The following is a 12839-nucleotide window of genomic DNA, read 5'->3' as shown; positions in this document are numbered from 1 at the left end:
GACGGAGGGGAAAGGTGAGAGACGGAGAGAGGAAAGAGGAGATCTATAATTATAAAAATATTAAAAAATTAAAAATAAATAATGTAAAAATTTAAATATAAAATAATTTTTATTTAAAAGACTGACATGGCATTTAAATGATGTGTACATATACACATCAGCTACAGTACCAAAACCCCTCATTTATCAGGGGTACAGTAGCAACTCCCTATAAGTATGTTGTCTGTCAAGCCCAATTCGAGCATTATCAGAATTGTATGTTTTAAATTTAACAGAATTTTGTATTACATGTATCATATATGAATATTGTTTGTAATTTACAAACAATGTTGTAGCATTGAACACCAAAAGGATTGACAAAAGTCTTCAAAGATGCTAGATTGATCATGTTTAGGTTTCCTATGACAAGCAGGCCAGAAAAAGGCGAAGATTGGCCTCCAATGATTGTGAGTGACATGGTTGCTTGCTACTTGCTAAATATCAAGGGTTAATAGTGTAGACTTCAGTCATGCATAAAGAACGAAGAGAAGGCATTGCATACCAGTTGAATTACATGGTTGAAAATCAGTGTAAAAAAATACCTACCACTAAAGCTCTTTTATTCCTTAACACAATGGTTTTTTAATTTTTTGAAAATCTCGCTATTAGATTATTAATCTTTTTCTACCTCGCATAGTTAGTTAGCTCCTTTTCTGTTTATCTGTTAAACAGTTCAGCGACACTGACTTTGTGATAGCAATAAATCCATAATAAAAAGAATATGTAAAGAGAAGGAAGGATGGAACTGGCCAGAGAATATTTAAACCCCATAATATAAAGAGTCTATGTAAAGAGAGAAAGAATGGGCTAGAGAATGTTGAGGCCCGAGCCAAATAGCTTATAAATAGTAGTGTACTATCCGTACTTTGAATTCGGGCTCCCAGCCCGGATTGGCAGCGCGAGACGATCTCAAGCGCGGGCTGTACGACGTCAGCCCGGCATTTGAGTAAATCGCAACTGAATCCCTGGGATCCCACCCCAGGCGGGCTCCCCCATTCAATCATATTATAATATATAATATCCTAACATATCTTATCTCAGGCCCAAGGCCCAAGACAAACCTAAACTACTCCAAGGTACGTGCATTATATATACGAGACTATTATTCATACAAACCTTAACTTTGGCATCGGAGTCTCTTTTGCAGGTACCTCCCCCATCTTGGAGCACCAATACATCAGCAAAGGAGGCTCACCGATCTTACTGGACGGATCACCTCTACGATCGAATTTCGGTAAGAACATTTTGCGCCCACCGTGGGACCGATCAAGATAGTCCTTATCGGCCACCTGCATGGTTTCTACTAGAAGCCATATCAGACGAGCGACAGATGACGCGAGCCACTCAATCACCATGGACAGCGACGCGGCAACCCTAAGGCGGTTGATCGACCAAGTCGAGCAAATGTGGCAACAACACGACACCGACCTTCAAAATATGCGCACCCAGCACGAAAACGACCTGGCAGCGATGCGGACCGCCAATGAAGCGGACCTCGCAGCGTTACGTGCCGAGAATGAGTGCATTCGCGCCCAGCTCCCTCGACACCACTCTGAACAACCTCCACACGAGAGCGACACTCATGAGGAAGAGGCACATTCAGCCTCCCAATCCCAGGCGACGACCAAGGCACCAACTTCACGGCCTGCCACGCACCGATCTCTTGCATCTACGCACAAGTCAGGGCAGGGTACCAGCAGAGCCCCCACTCATGTCTCCGAGGGCCAAGAACCTTTCCGTCGTCATCCTTTTGTGGATGGCATCATGGAGACCCCATTGCCCCGCGGGTGGAAACCCCTCCACCTCGACCGCTACGACGGCACAACGGACCCCGACGAGCACATCGACTCGTATACAACCCAGGTAAACCTCTACACTAACAGCGACGCTATATTGTGTAGGGTTTTTCAGACCTCACTCAAGGGACCTGCGCTTCATTGGTACACCCAACTGCCCGCCGGATCCATCGACAGCTTTGGCACCTTGGTACCGTGGTTCATGGCGCAGTACGCCACCAGCCGACCTCACCATACAACCTCGGCCGCCTTGGCCAACCTCAGGCAGAACGACGAAGAACCTCTGCGAGCTTTCATGGAACGCTTTTCCAGCATCTCGGTGAGAATCCGGAACTTGAATCCCGAGGTCACCCTGCACGCCATGCTCATGGCGCTCAAACCCGGGTCATTCGTTGACAGCCTATGCCGTGACGCCCCCCACGACATGGACGAACTGCGCGCCCACGCCGCCGACTACATTCAGATGAAAGAGCACGTGGCCTTCCGCGACCAAGTTCGCGGAAAAGGCCCCATGAAACCAGAACAGGGCCACAAAGACAAGGTAAAAGTCAATAATGACAGCCAATTCAAGAAGTCGGCCAGAGCGAACAGAGGTGGGAGGTATGACTTCTACACTCCCCTCAACGCCCCAAAAGTCCACATCCTGGAGGAAGCCAACAACAATAACCTACTAGCCCTTCCGCCACCCAGCCACACGCCCGACAGCGCCGACAAGTCCAAGCACTGTCGGTACCAGAGGAACTATGGCCACACCACGGAGGAATGTCGCACGCTCCAGGATCGCATCGAAGAACTCATCCAGGCAGGCCACCTTGGCCAGTACGTCCAACGACAGCAAAGTCACCGAGGTGGCTCTGGAGGCCGGGGACGAGGGAGAGGCCGCGGGTCAGGAGCTCGCACGGACCTACCCACAGGGTCCCAGCAACATGCTAGTGGCGCAGTTCAGGCCGAAATAAGTCAGGAGACGGAGTCAGGCCCCTTGCGGGGAGTAATCAACACAATTGCAGGCGGCTTCGCTGGAGGAGCCGCTAGCAGCTCGGCCCAGAAAAGGCACCTTTGAAGTATCAACTGCGCCCACTCTACCGCTTCGATCCCGCACAGGAGCTCGCCACCGATCTCTTTCTCTGACGAGGACTATTCAGGCATTAGCCCCGACCAAGATGATCCCATGGTCATCGTAGTGGAGGTCGCCAACTGGGAAGTACAAAAGACACTCATCGACCAAGGAAGCTCAGCCGACGTCCTGTACTGGTCAACGTTCCTCAGGCTAGACGTCCCTCATTCTCTCATCCAACCACACACAGAGCCCCTAGTCGGCTTTGCAGGCGAACGGGTTCACACCCGCGGATACGTGGACCTGCTGACAACCTTTGGAGTACCCCCAGATGCAAGGAGGATTATGGTTCGATACCTCCTAGTGGAAGCTAACACCTCCTACAACATCATCATCGGGAGGCCGACCCTGAATCATCTCGGCGCGGTGGTATCCAGTCCGCACCTTACCATGAAATTCCTAGGGAGCGACGGCAAGATCATCTCCATTAAAGCAAATCAGAAGACAGCTCGGCAATGCTACGCCGAAAGTCTGAAGATTTCCTCGTCCAGCAAGGAGAGCAAGGGGGATTCCCCCGCCGTGACCCACTAGATCCCGTCCTTCTTTAATGTACGAACAAGTTGTGCACTCTTTTCCCGCCCCAATCCCCGACTGAGAGGGTTTTTAACGAGGCACACAAAAACAAATCAATAAAATTATACGTTTTGCTCAAACCATTTTCTTATGTATTGCTTTTGCAAAAATTGATATTCAACTAGCCTCTTCTACGATTATCAAAGGTCGAATTCGAACCTTCAGTGTATTGTTTACTTAAAAGTGAGGTCGAGTACGAACCTTAATCAAATTATTTCACGAAAATCCGAGGTCAAGTACGAACCCCGGTACTCACTTCAAAGGTCAAATTCAAACCTTCAGTGTATTGTTTACTTAAAAGCGAGGTCGAGTACGAACCTTAATCAAATTATTTCACGAAAACCCGAGGTCGAGTACGAACCCCGGTACTCACTTCAAAGGTCGAATTCGAACCTTCAGTGTATTGTTTACTTAAAAGTGAGGTCGAGTACGAACCTTAATCAAATTATTTCACGAAAACCCGAGGTCGAGTACGAACCCCGATACTCACTTCAAAGGTCGAATTCGAACCTTCAGTGTATTGTTTACTTAAAAGCGAGGTCGAGTACGAACCTTAATCAAATTATTTCACGAAAACCCGAGGTCGAGTACGAACCCCGGTACTCACTTCAAAGGTTGAATTCAAACCTTCAGTGTATTGTTTACTTAAAAGCGAGGTCGAGTACGAACCTTAATCAAATTATTTCACGAATACCTGAGGTCGAGTACGAACCTCGGTACTCACTTCAAAGGTCGAATTCGAACCTTCAGTGTATTGTTCACGTAAATCCGAGGTCGAGTACGAACCTCGGTACCCTCGCTAAAGGTCGAAGGTCAAATTCGAACCTTCAGTACATTGTTTATTTCAAAGTGAGGTCGAGTACAAACCTCCAACACGTAAATCCGAGGTCGAGTACGAACCTCAACATTACCACTTAAAGGTCGAAGGTCGAGTACGAACCCCGACATCTTCGTTCGAAGGTCGAATCCGAACCTTCAATATATTGTTTATTTCAAACCAAGGTCGGGTACGAACCTCAAACACCTAAATCTGGGGTCAAGTACGAACCCCGGTACCCTCGCTAAAGGTCAAAGGTTGAGTACGAACCTCGACATCCTCACTTAAAGGTCAAATCCGAACCTTCAGTATATTGTTTATTTCAAACCGAGGTCGAGCACGAACCTTGAACACGTGAATTCGAGGCTGAATACGAACCTCAAACATGCAAAATCTGAGACCCAGCCCGAACCACGGTTTTCTCACAATGAAGCCGAGCTCGAACCTTAACTAAGTCGTACACCTCGAAATCCGAGGTCGGGTACATCCCTCCAAAATGAAGGTCCTTAAGACCGAGTATAAACCTCGATATCCTCGCCCAAGGTCGAGTTCGAACCCTAGTACCATTCACTTTATGCTCTTTCGAGGCCAAACACGAACGTTGATGAAACGCACAACACTCTAAACCCAGGAACGTGTTCGAACTTCGACGAAACGTGTAAATATGAACACAAATACGAACCACTCATCCAAGAAAGAGTTCGAACCCCTACAACGCACCACTAAAATCAAAAATCCGCCTATTGGCCCAGTTCACCATACGCCGGTTTGAGGTCGACCCAGAACCTCGACGCTAATAAATCAAGGTCATCAAACCGTCACAGAAACACTCACCAAAAACAGAAGCCCGAGGTCGAGTCCGAACCTCCTCATAATTACGAAGTCGAATACGAACCCTAACACCCAGGGTCGAATTCGCTCCTCCGCACTCTCGCTAACGGTCGAATTCGAACCTTAACCAAATCGTCCCACCCAAAATTTGGGCCAAATATGAACCTCAGCTCCATCGTCTCACTCAAATTGAAGGTCAGGCGGGAACTTCCACGAAGACCCAAAGACAAGTCCGAAGCACACCAGGAATATTAAACATATGTCTTAGAACACGCAAGTATCGAAAATCGGACGCAGTCATAGATGGAGAAACACATATATATACACACATAGAAGCAAAGCTTCCAAAGTTCAATACACAAAGTCAAAAAAAAAAAAAGGAAAATGAAGCAAAGAAAAAAGAAGACAGAGGCAGCCTAGGCGGAGGCATTCCCACTCGAGTTGTCATCAACATCGTCCTCCCTGACCACCCTCCCAAAACGGACGACCTTCTCCACATGCATTGGAGAGAAGTCAAACCCGGGGGCTAGGAGACGTGCCTGGTGAGCAGCCTTCTGGAAGCCCCTCCCATGCTCCGTCACAACGGAACGCTCGACCTCCACGAGCCTTTTCTCCGCAGTCGCTTTCCCCGCTGCCAGCTCCGCCAACTCCGCCCTCAAGGAGGCTATCTCGTCCTCCCGGCCACCAAGAACGACCTCGCTGCGAAGGCGCTCCTCAGCAGCCGCCGCCAACTCTCCTTTAAGAGAGGTTACAACATCCTCCAAAGCCCGCATTTGACCACGGGAGGATGTCACCTCGTCCTCCAGAGAGCGGGCACGACCCCGCGAAAAGGCGACAAGCCCCTGCAGCTCGCCTACCTGAGAGGCATAGTTCTCATTCGAGCGCAAGGCGATCTCGAGAGACTTCTACACCCTTGCAAGGTCACCTCGCGTAGATCGGAGCTCGGCCTCCTGCCGCTTCGCCTCACCAAGGGCAGCACTAAGAGCTTTATTCTCTTCCCTCAGGATCTTATTTGCATCCTTCCAGGGTTGAAGTCGGCCCCTCAGCTTGGCCAAGTCCTCTTGCTGCTTGGCCATATCCTCCTGCTGCTTGGCCCACCTAGGCTTCCAGTGGCCCATTATGCTCATAGCCCTCTGCAGCAGGACCTGGGCAGCGTCGAAACTATCCTCGGGGCCGACCTCATCTATCAACCCCTGGTCCTCGGAGCTCAACGAGCCTTGAGGGAAGAACTTCTCAACAGTCACTCCCGCGCTCCACAGTGAGTTCATGTCGGCCGAGGCACTCACATGGTCCAACCGCACATTTGAAAGGCCTTTCCCGAAGCGGTGGGATAGGTATCGGCTCTGGGAAGCCCCTTGCGACGAGCTGGACGGTGGCGGCGAAGCTGCAGCGGTGGACATGGGAACCTCATAACTTGGACCCCCACCACGAGCCTCGACAGAGGCAGAAGTCGACGTCCCCTGCGAAAAGCAGCCCCACGTCAAAAAATAAAACAGGGTGACACAAAAGTAAACAAACACCACTTACTTCAGCAGCAGGGGTGGCCCGTTCAGTGGCCGGAGCCACCACTTCCACAGCCGGGGTGGCTGGCCCAGCAGCCTTTCCTGCCTGCGAAAAACGGTCCCAGATCAAGCGACCAGAAAGCATAATAAAAGATAAACAAAAAACCTAAGAGACAAGATACTTACCACCTCGGCAACTCGAGCAACTCGCTCAGCAACCTGGACCCCCACCTCGGCGACGGCCACCCCGGCCTACAAAAGGACCCATTATCGTTTCAACAAACCAAGCAAAGCTAGCACACAAAAAATGTGCACCAAGCAATAAGATACTCACCTCGGCGGCCCGCACAGCAGGCTCAGCAGTCCGAGCCACTTCCTCAACAACGGCTGAGGGAACCTCTTTAGACGGCGGACTCTCAGTAAAGTCCACCGCATCAACATCAGCGACCTTGGAGGTCACCTCCTCGGCACCACGAGGGGCGGAGGTCCCCCCGACCTCTTTCTCCCCCCCTCTTTCTTTTTCGGTGTGTCTTCAGGGGGGCAGCATCCTCCTCCGGAGGCTCGGGAACCTCGAGCTCGGTAACATTATGGCGATGCTTAAGCTCGCGCCACAAGTTTCTCCCCATAATGCCTGCAAACAAAAAGCAGAAGCACATCAGTAAAAGGACACTACACAAGCTCTAGCAACCCACCAAAACACGGAGTACTCACTTTCTAGGCCCCTCTCCCTATAAGGCGAATTTGCAAGCGACAGAACGAGCTTGCAATCCAACAGACGAGGGAGCGCGGCAAGATTTTTAATGGTGGCCGCCTCCGGGGCCGTCACTTTCAGGTCACCCAAACCGTGAAACCTGGACGGTTTGGGGCACCAATAGAAAGGAAACTTCGGCAAACTGCCGAAGTAGAACACTTCGTCTTCCAAAGGGTCAACACCCACAAGGGCGACCCGGAAAAACTCCTGCTTGAAATTCTTATACAACTGGGAGTAGGGAGTAAACAAACCTCCATCCCTACTCCCACTCAAAGACAAAATGTGATGGAAGCTATTGGAGGAGATTGTTGTTCCTTCAATGATTCCATGCTAAGGATCGAATATGCCTTGAGGTTGACACCTTGTAGATTCCGAAAACTCCTTTGAAGAAGCTTCAATGGAGTAGAAGTCTTAGGAGGAGGTTCGGTTACTTCTCTTGGATGGAGAAGTTTGAGAAACCTAGGCTTAGGTTTGAAGAACTTTGGAGGATTTCTTAGAGTAGAAATTCCTCACGGTTTTGGAGACTCTTGATAAGAGAGAAAATCTGATTTTCATTCTCTAAAATGTTCAAAAGTGATTACAAGAGTATAGAAAACAAATATATAGGATGAGGTAGCTTGTAGGAGAAGCTAACCTTAACCATGGTTCACTAGAAACCATTGTAAGGTGAACTTAACTCCCACGGTTTTAGCTAGCTTCTAGGAGAAGCTAACCTTGACCATGGTTCACTTAAGAACCATGGTAAGGTTGGCTTAACCTCCCTTAGTTTAGTAGCTTGCAAGGCAAGCTTCAAAACCAAGAGGAGAAGTCTTAGAAATTTCGGCCAAGAGGAAGTCATTTGGGCTAGGCGGCCTTGGTCTCAAAATGGCTCCAAGATTAATTTGAAAATCTTCAATTTGGTTTAGTTAGGTTCATCATATGATGATGAAACCTAGCTAAATCAAATCTATGAAAAATTAAGAGCAAAATGAGTCCAATATGCAAAATTTAGCCTAGGCCCAACTGAGGCCCAATTTCTAAGCACACTCCCTAGCTTTGCTAAATGCACCCCCTTTTCCCTACTGAAAAAATACAAAATGAAAGTATGAACTAGGGAGGTTAAATGGAGCTAAACTCTCCAAGTAGCCTACCTTAAAAACAATATACAATCACTAGGAAAAAGCAAGTAAAGTGCCTCACAAATACAAAGGCAAAATAACCTATACAAAATACTATGCATAAACTGTACAATATAAACACATAGAACTAAGGCCTTCTCTTCATGATAGAGCATTCCAAGTGAAGATTACCTTGGGCCTGACAAGCCCATTAGTCCTCTCAATATCCAGCTCTTCCTGTATCCTCCTAGCCATAGCTCTGGTCACTGGGCCCTTGGCCCATGGTCTATCATCCCCTCCTTCTTGAGAAGGATTTGTCCTCAAATCTGTAGGTTCTTCTTCCTCATCATAACCTGCAAAGGGAATAAGATCACTTACATTAAAAGTGCTACTTACTCCATAATCACTGGGAAGATCTAACCTGTAAGCATTATCATTAATTCTTTGGAGGACTTGGAAGGGACCATCTCCTCTTGGGTTGAGTTTTGACTTTCTTTGAGAAGGAAACCTTTCCTTTCTCAAGTGAAGGCAAACCCAATCCCCTTCCTCAAAAATGAGGGTTTTCTTTCCCTTGCTTCTATCTAAAGCAGTTCTCTCATTTTGTTGTTGTATCTGAGTTTTAACCTTCTCATGCAATTTTTTAACAAATTCAGCCCTAGATACCCCTTCTTTATGAAAATAATGAGAAGAATCTGGTAGGGGTATTAGGTCTAAAGGAGTAAGAGGGTTAAAACCATATACAACCTCAAAAGGTGAGATTTTGGTAGTTTTATGGACTACCCTGTTATAAGCAAATTCAATGTGGAGCAAGTACTCATCCCAAGACTTATGATTACCCTTAAGGACTGCCCTTAACATTGTAGATAGGGATCTATTAACTACTTCTGTTTGCCCATCAGTTTGTGGGTGACAAGTAGTAGAGAAAAGCAATTTAGTTCCTAGCCTACTCCAAAGAGTTTTCCAGAAATGGCTAAGGAACTTAGTATCCCTATCTGAAACAATAGTTTTGGGTAGACCATGAAGTCTAACCACTTCCTTGAAGAAGAGTCTTGCTATGTTGCTTGCATCATCTATTTTGTGGCAGGGTATAAAGTGGGCCATTTTACTAAATCTGTCTACTACCACAAAAATAGAATCCATGCCTCACTGGGTCTTGGGCAAGCCCAAAATAAAATCCATACTGATATCAAGCCATGGAGAGTTAGCAACAGGCAAGGGTGTATAGATGCCATGAGGCATTACTTTAGACTTTGCTTGTAAACAAGCTATACATCTAGAGCAAAACCTCTCAACATCCCTTCTCATATGGGGCCAAAAGAATTTTTCCTTTAGAAAACTTAGAGTCTTTTCAACTCCAAAGTGCCCCATGAGACCACCCTCATGACTTTCTTGAACAAGGAGTTTTCTTATAGATCCTTGGGGTATACAAATTCTCCCCTCTTTATACAAATACCCCTCAGAAATATAGAAACCTCCTTGAGGTTTTGCTAAGCATTGGGTATAATTTTCTTTGAATTCGAGATCATTAGTATACAATTCCTTAATGTGATTAAATCCCAAGATTTGAGATCCAAGAGAGACTAACAAAGTGTGTCTCCTAGAAAGGGCATCAGCCACAACATTATTTTTCCCTTTCTTGTATTTAATCACATATGGGAATTGTTCTAAGAACTCTACCCACTTAGCATGCCTTTTGTTTAGCTTGCCTTGGCCCCTCAAATATTTAAGTGACTCATGGTCACTATGAATGACAAACTCTTTGGGAATAAGGTAATGTTCCCAAGTTTGAAGGGCCCTAACCAAAGCATAGAGCTCTTTGTCATAGGTAGGATAGTTAAGGGAAGCACCTTTGAGTTTTTCACTAAAATATGCAATAGGGTGCCCACCCTGTAACAAAACCGTCCCTATGCCAACTCCAGAGGCATCACATTCTAACTCAAAAGTTTTTGAAAAATTTGGTAGAGCTAGAAGTGGTGCATGGGTAAGCTTATGTTTCAAGGTTATGAAGGCATGTTCTTGTTTCTCTCCCCATATAAATTCCACATTCTTCTTGACTAGATCATTCAATGGGGAGGCTAGTGTGGAGAAATTAGGAACAAACCTCCTATAGAAGCTTGCCAAACCATGGAAGCTCCTAATATCTCCAACACTTTTAGGAGTGGGCCATTCTTGGATGGCCTTGATTTTCTCGGGGTCCACATGAACCCCTTTTTTACTAATTATAAACCCTAGGAAAACAACACTATCTACACAAAAAGTACATTTTTCTAAATTTCCAAAAAGTTGATTTTTCCTAAGAATGTCAAAAACTTGCCTTAAGTGTCCTATGTGATCACTTAGGCTCCTACTATATATGAGTATATCATCAAAATAAACTACAACAAATCTACCTATACAATCCCTAAGGACATGATTCATGAGACGCATGAATGTACTAGGAGCACTGGTGAGCCCAAAGGGCATCACTAACCACTCATATAATCCAAACTTGGTCTTGAAAGCAGTTTTCCATTCATCTCCTTCTTTGATTCTAATTTGATTGTATCCGCTTTTAAGATCAACTTTAGAAAATATGATGGCTCCATGAAGCTCATCTAACATGTCATCAAGCCTAGGAATGGGATGTCTATACTTCACAGTGATGTTGTTGATGGCTCTACTATCACAACACATTCTCCACTTGCCATCTTTCTTTGGAACCAACAACACTGGAACAGCACAAGGACTTAAGCTCTTTCGAACCCAGCCCTTCTCCAACAACTCTTGGACTTGAGACTCAATTTCTTTAGTTTCTTGGGGGTTAGTCCTATAGGCTAGCCTATTAGGTAGGCTAGCCCCAGGCACCAGATCAATTTGATGTTCTATTCCTCTAGAAGGAGGAAGGCCCATTGGACCCTCGGGAGGAAATAGATCATCAAATTCCTTTAAAAGTGTTTTTACCCCTTTAGGCAAAGTCTCATGTCCACTAGATGTGGCAGTGCAAGAAAGAGTTCCTTTACAGAGAAGGATATAAGAGGGTTGTTGAATCAAGAGGTTTTCTTTTGAAGAATTATTTTCTTGAGCAACAACCTCTAGGGAGGGAACTCCTTTTTCCCTAGATTCCTCTCTATCCTTATGTTTCACAAACTTTTTTTTTTCACTCTTTTCTTCTTCTTTTTTATTAAATCTTTTCTCACTATCTCTTTTGAGTTTCATTTGTGCTTGATCCTCAGCCACCTGTTGAGGAGAAAGAGGATGAAGCACAAATTTCTTTTCCCTATGAGTAAAGGTAATCTCGTTAGTAAGGCCATTATGCATGGTTTTCTTATCAAATTGTCATGGCCTTCCTAATAAGATATGACAAGCTTCCATTGGTACTACATCACATAGCACCTTATCTTCATAATTCCCAATAGAAAGCTTGACCTTTACTTGTTGGTCAACTGCCAAGTCACCATCCTCATTAATCCAATGGAGTTGATAAGGCTTAGGATGGGGACTAGTAGTTAAGCCTAACTTCTCAACCAGCCTAGTGCTACAACAGTTGCACCATGAACTACTATCAACAATGAGAGAACATGCATTGTTTGAAACTTTGCATCTAATATGAAAAATGTTCTCTCTTTGTGATAGAGTATCACTAGGTTGGTTGTTGAGGAGTCTCCTAATCATTAAGAGCTCCCTTTCATAAGGAAAAGTAGACTCTACACCTTCCTCTTGATCACTTGCTTCTTCCTTACTATTACTAGAGAAAGTAGTAGCCTCATCTTGGCTACTATAAATGTCATGCCCCCTCATGATCATGACCTTCTTTGTGGGGCATTGGGAGGCAATGTGGCCTCTCCCTAAACATTTAAAGCACTTAATGTCACTAGTCCTAGAACTAGTGTGTGTAGTGTCCTTTCCTTTTCCTTTTTCTTTTTCTGTGACTAGATTCTTGGAGGGTTCAAAAGTTTTCTTCTTTTCAAAAGTTCTTCCCTCCTTCTTGGAATCTTTCTTTAGAAATGAAGAGTTGGAGCTATTTTTGTAAGATTTCCTCATTCTTTGTTGTTCTACCCTTACACAAAGTTGGACCAAATCATTTAGGTCCCTGTAGGGTAGTAGCTCCACTTGGTCTCTTATTTCTAAATTAAGACCACTTAAGAATCTAGCTACAATAGTAGCTTCCTCTTCCCTAATACAGGCCCTCATCATTAAAAGCTCCATTTGTTGCCTGTACTGTTCTACAGACATATCTCTTTGTTGGAGCCTTTGGAGCTTATTCATAAGCTCCCTCCCATAGTAGGTGGGAATGTGCCTCCTTCTCATTGCACTTTTGAGATCATTCCAATATTGAATTG

At 45.6% G+C, this 12839-nt stretch overlaps 1 protein-coding gene across 1 annotated transcript; it reads left to right on the top strand.

Annotated features, from left to right (window-relative positions):
- The first annotated feature begins 3003 nt into the window (after positions 1–3003).
- Positions 3004–3480, top strand: LOC145954676 (uncharacterized). Its single transcript, XM_083069362.1, has one exon. The coding sequence runs from the start codon at positions 3004–3006 to the stop codon at positions 3478–3480; it is 477 nt and encodes a 158-aa protein (XP_082925488.1).
- The last annotated feature ends 9359 nt before the right edge of the window (positions 3481–12839 follow it).

Source organism: Cajanus cajan, chromosome 2, assembly GCF_000230855.2.
Source record: "Cajanus cajan strain Asha chromosome 2, NIPB_CcT2T_4, whole genome shotgun sequence".
Lineage (NCBI taxonomy): Eukaryota > Viridiplantae > Streptophyta > Magnoliopsida > Fabales > Fabaceae > Cajanus > Cajanus cajan.
Note: the sequence above shows the minus strand (reverse complement) of the source record. Positions and strands in the feature narration are given on the sequence as shown.

What these genes read in the sequence shown, in the direction of transcription:
- LOC145954676 (XM_083069362.1), top strand. Translation starts at nt 3,004, where the DNA reads ATGGTCATCGTAGTGGAGGTCGCCAACTGGGAAGTACAAAAGACACTC.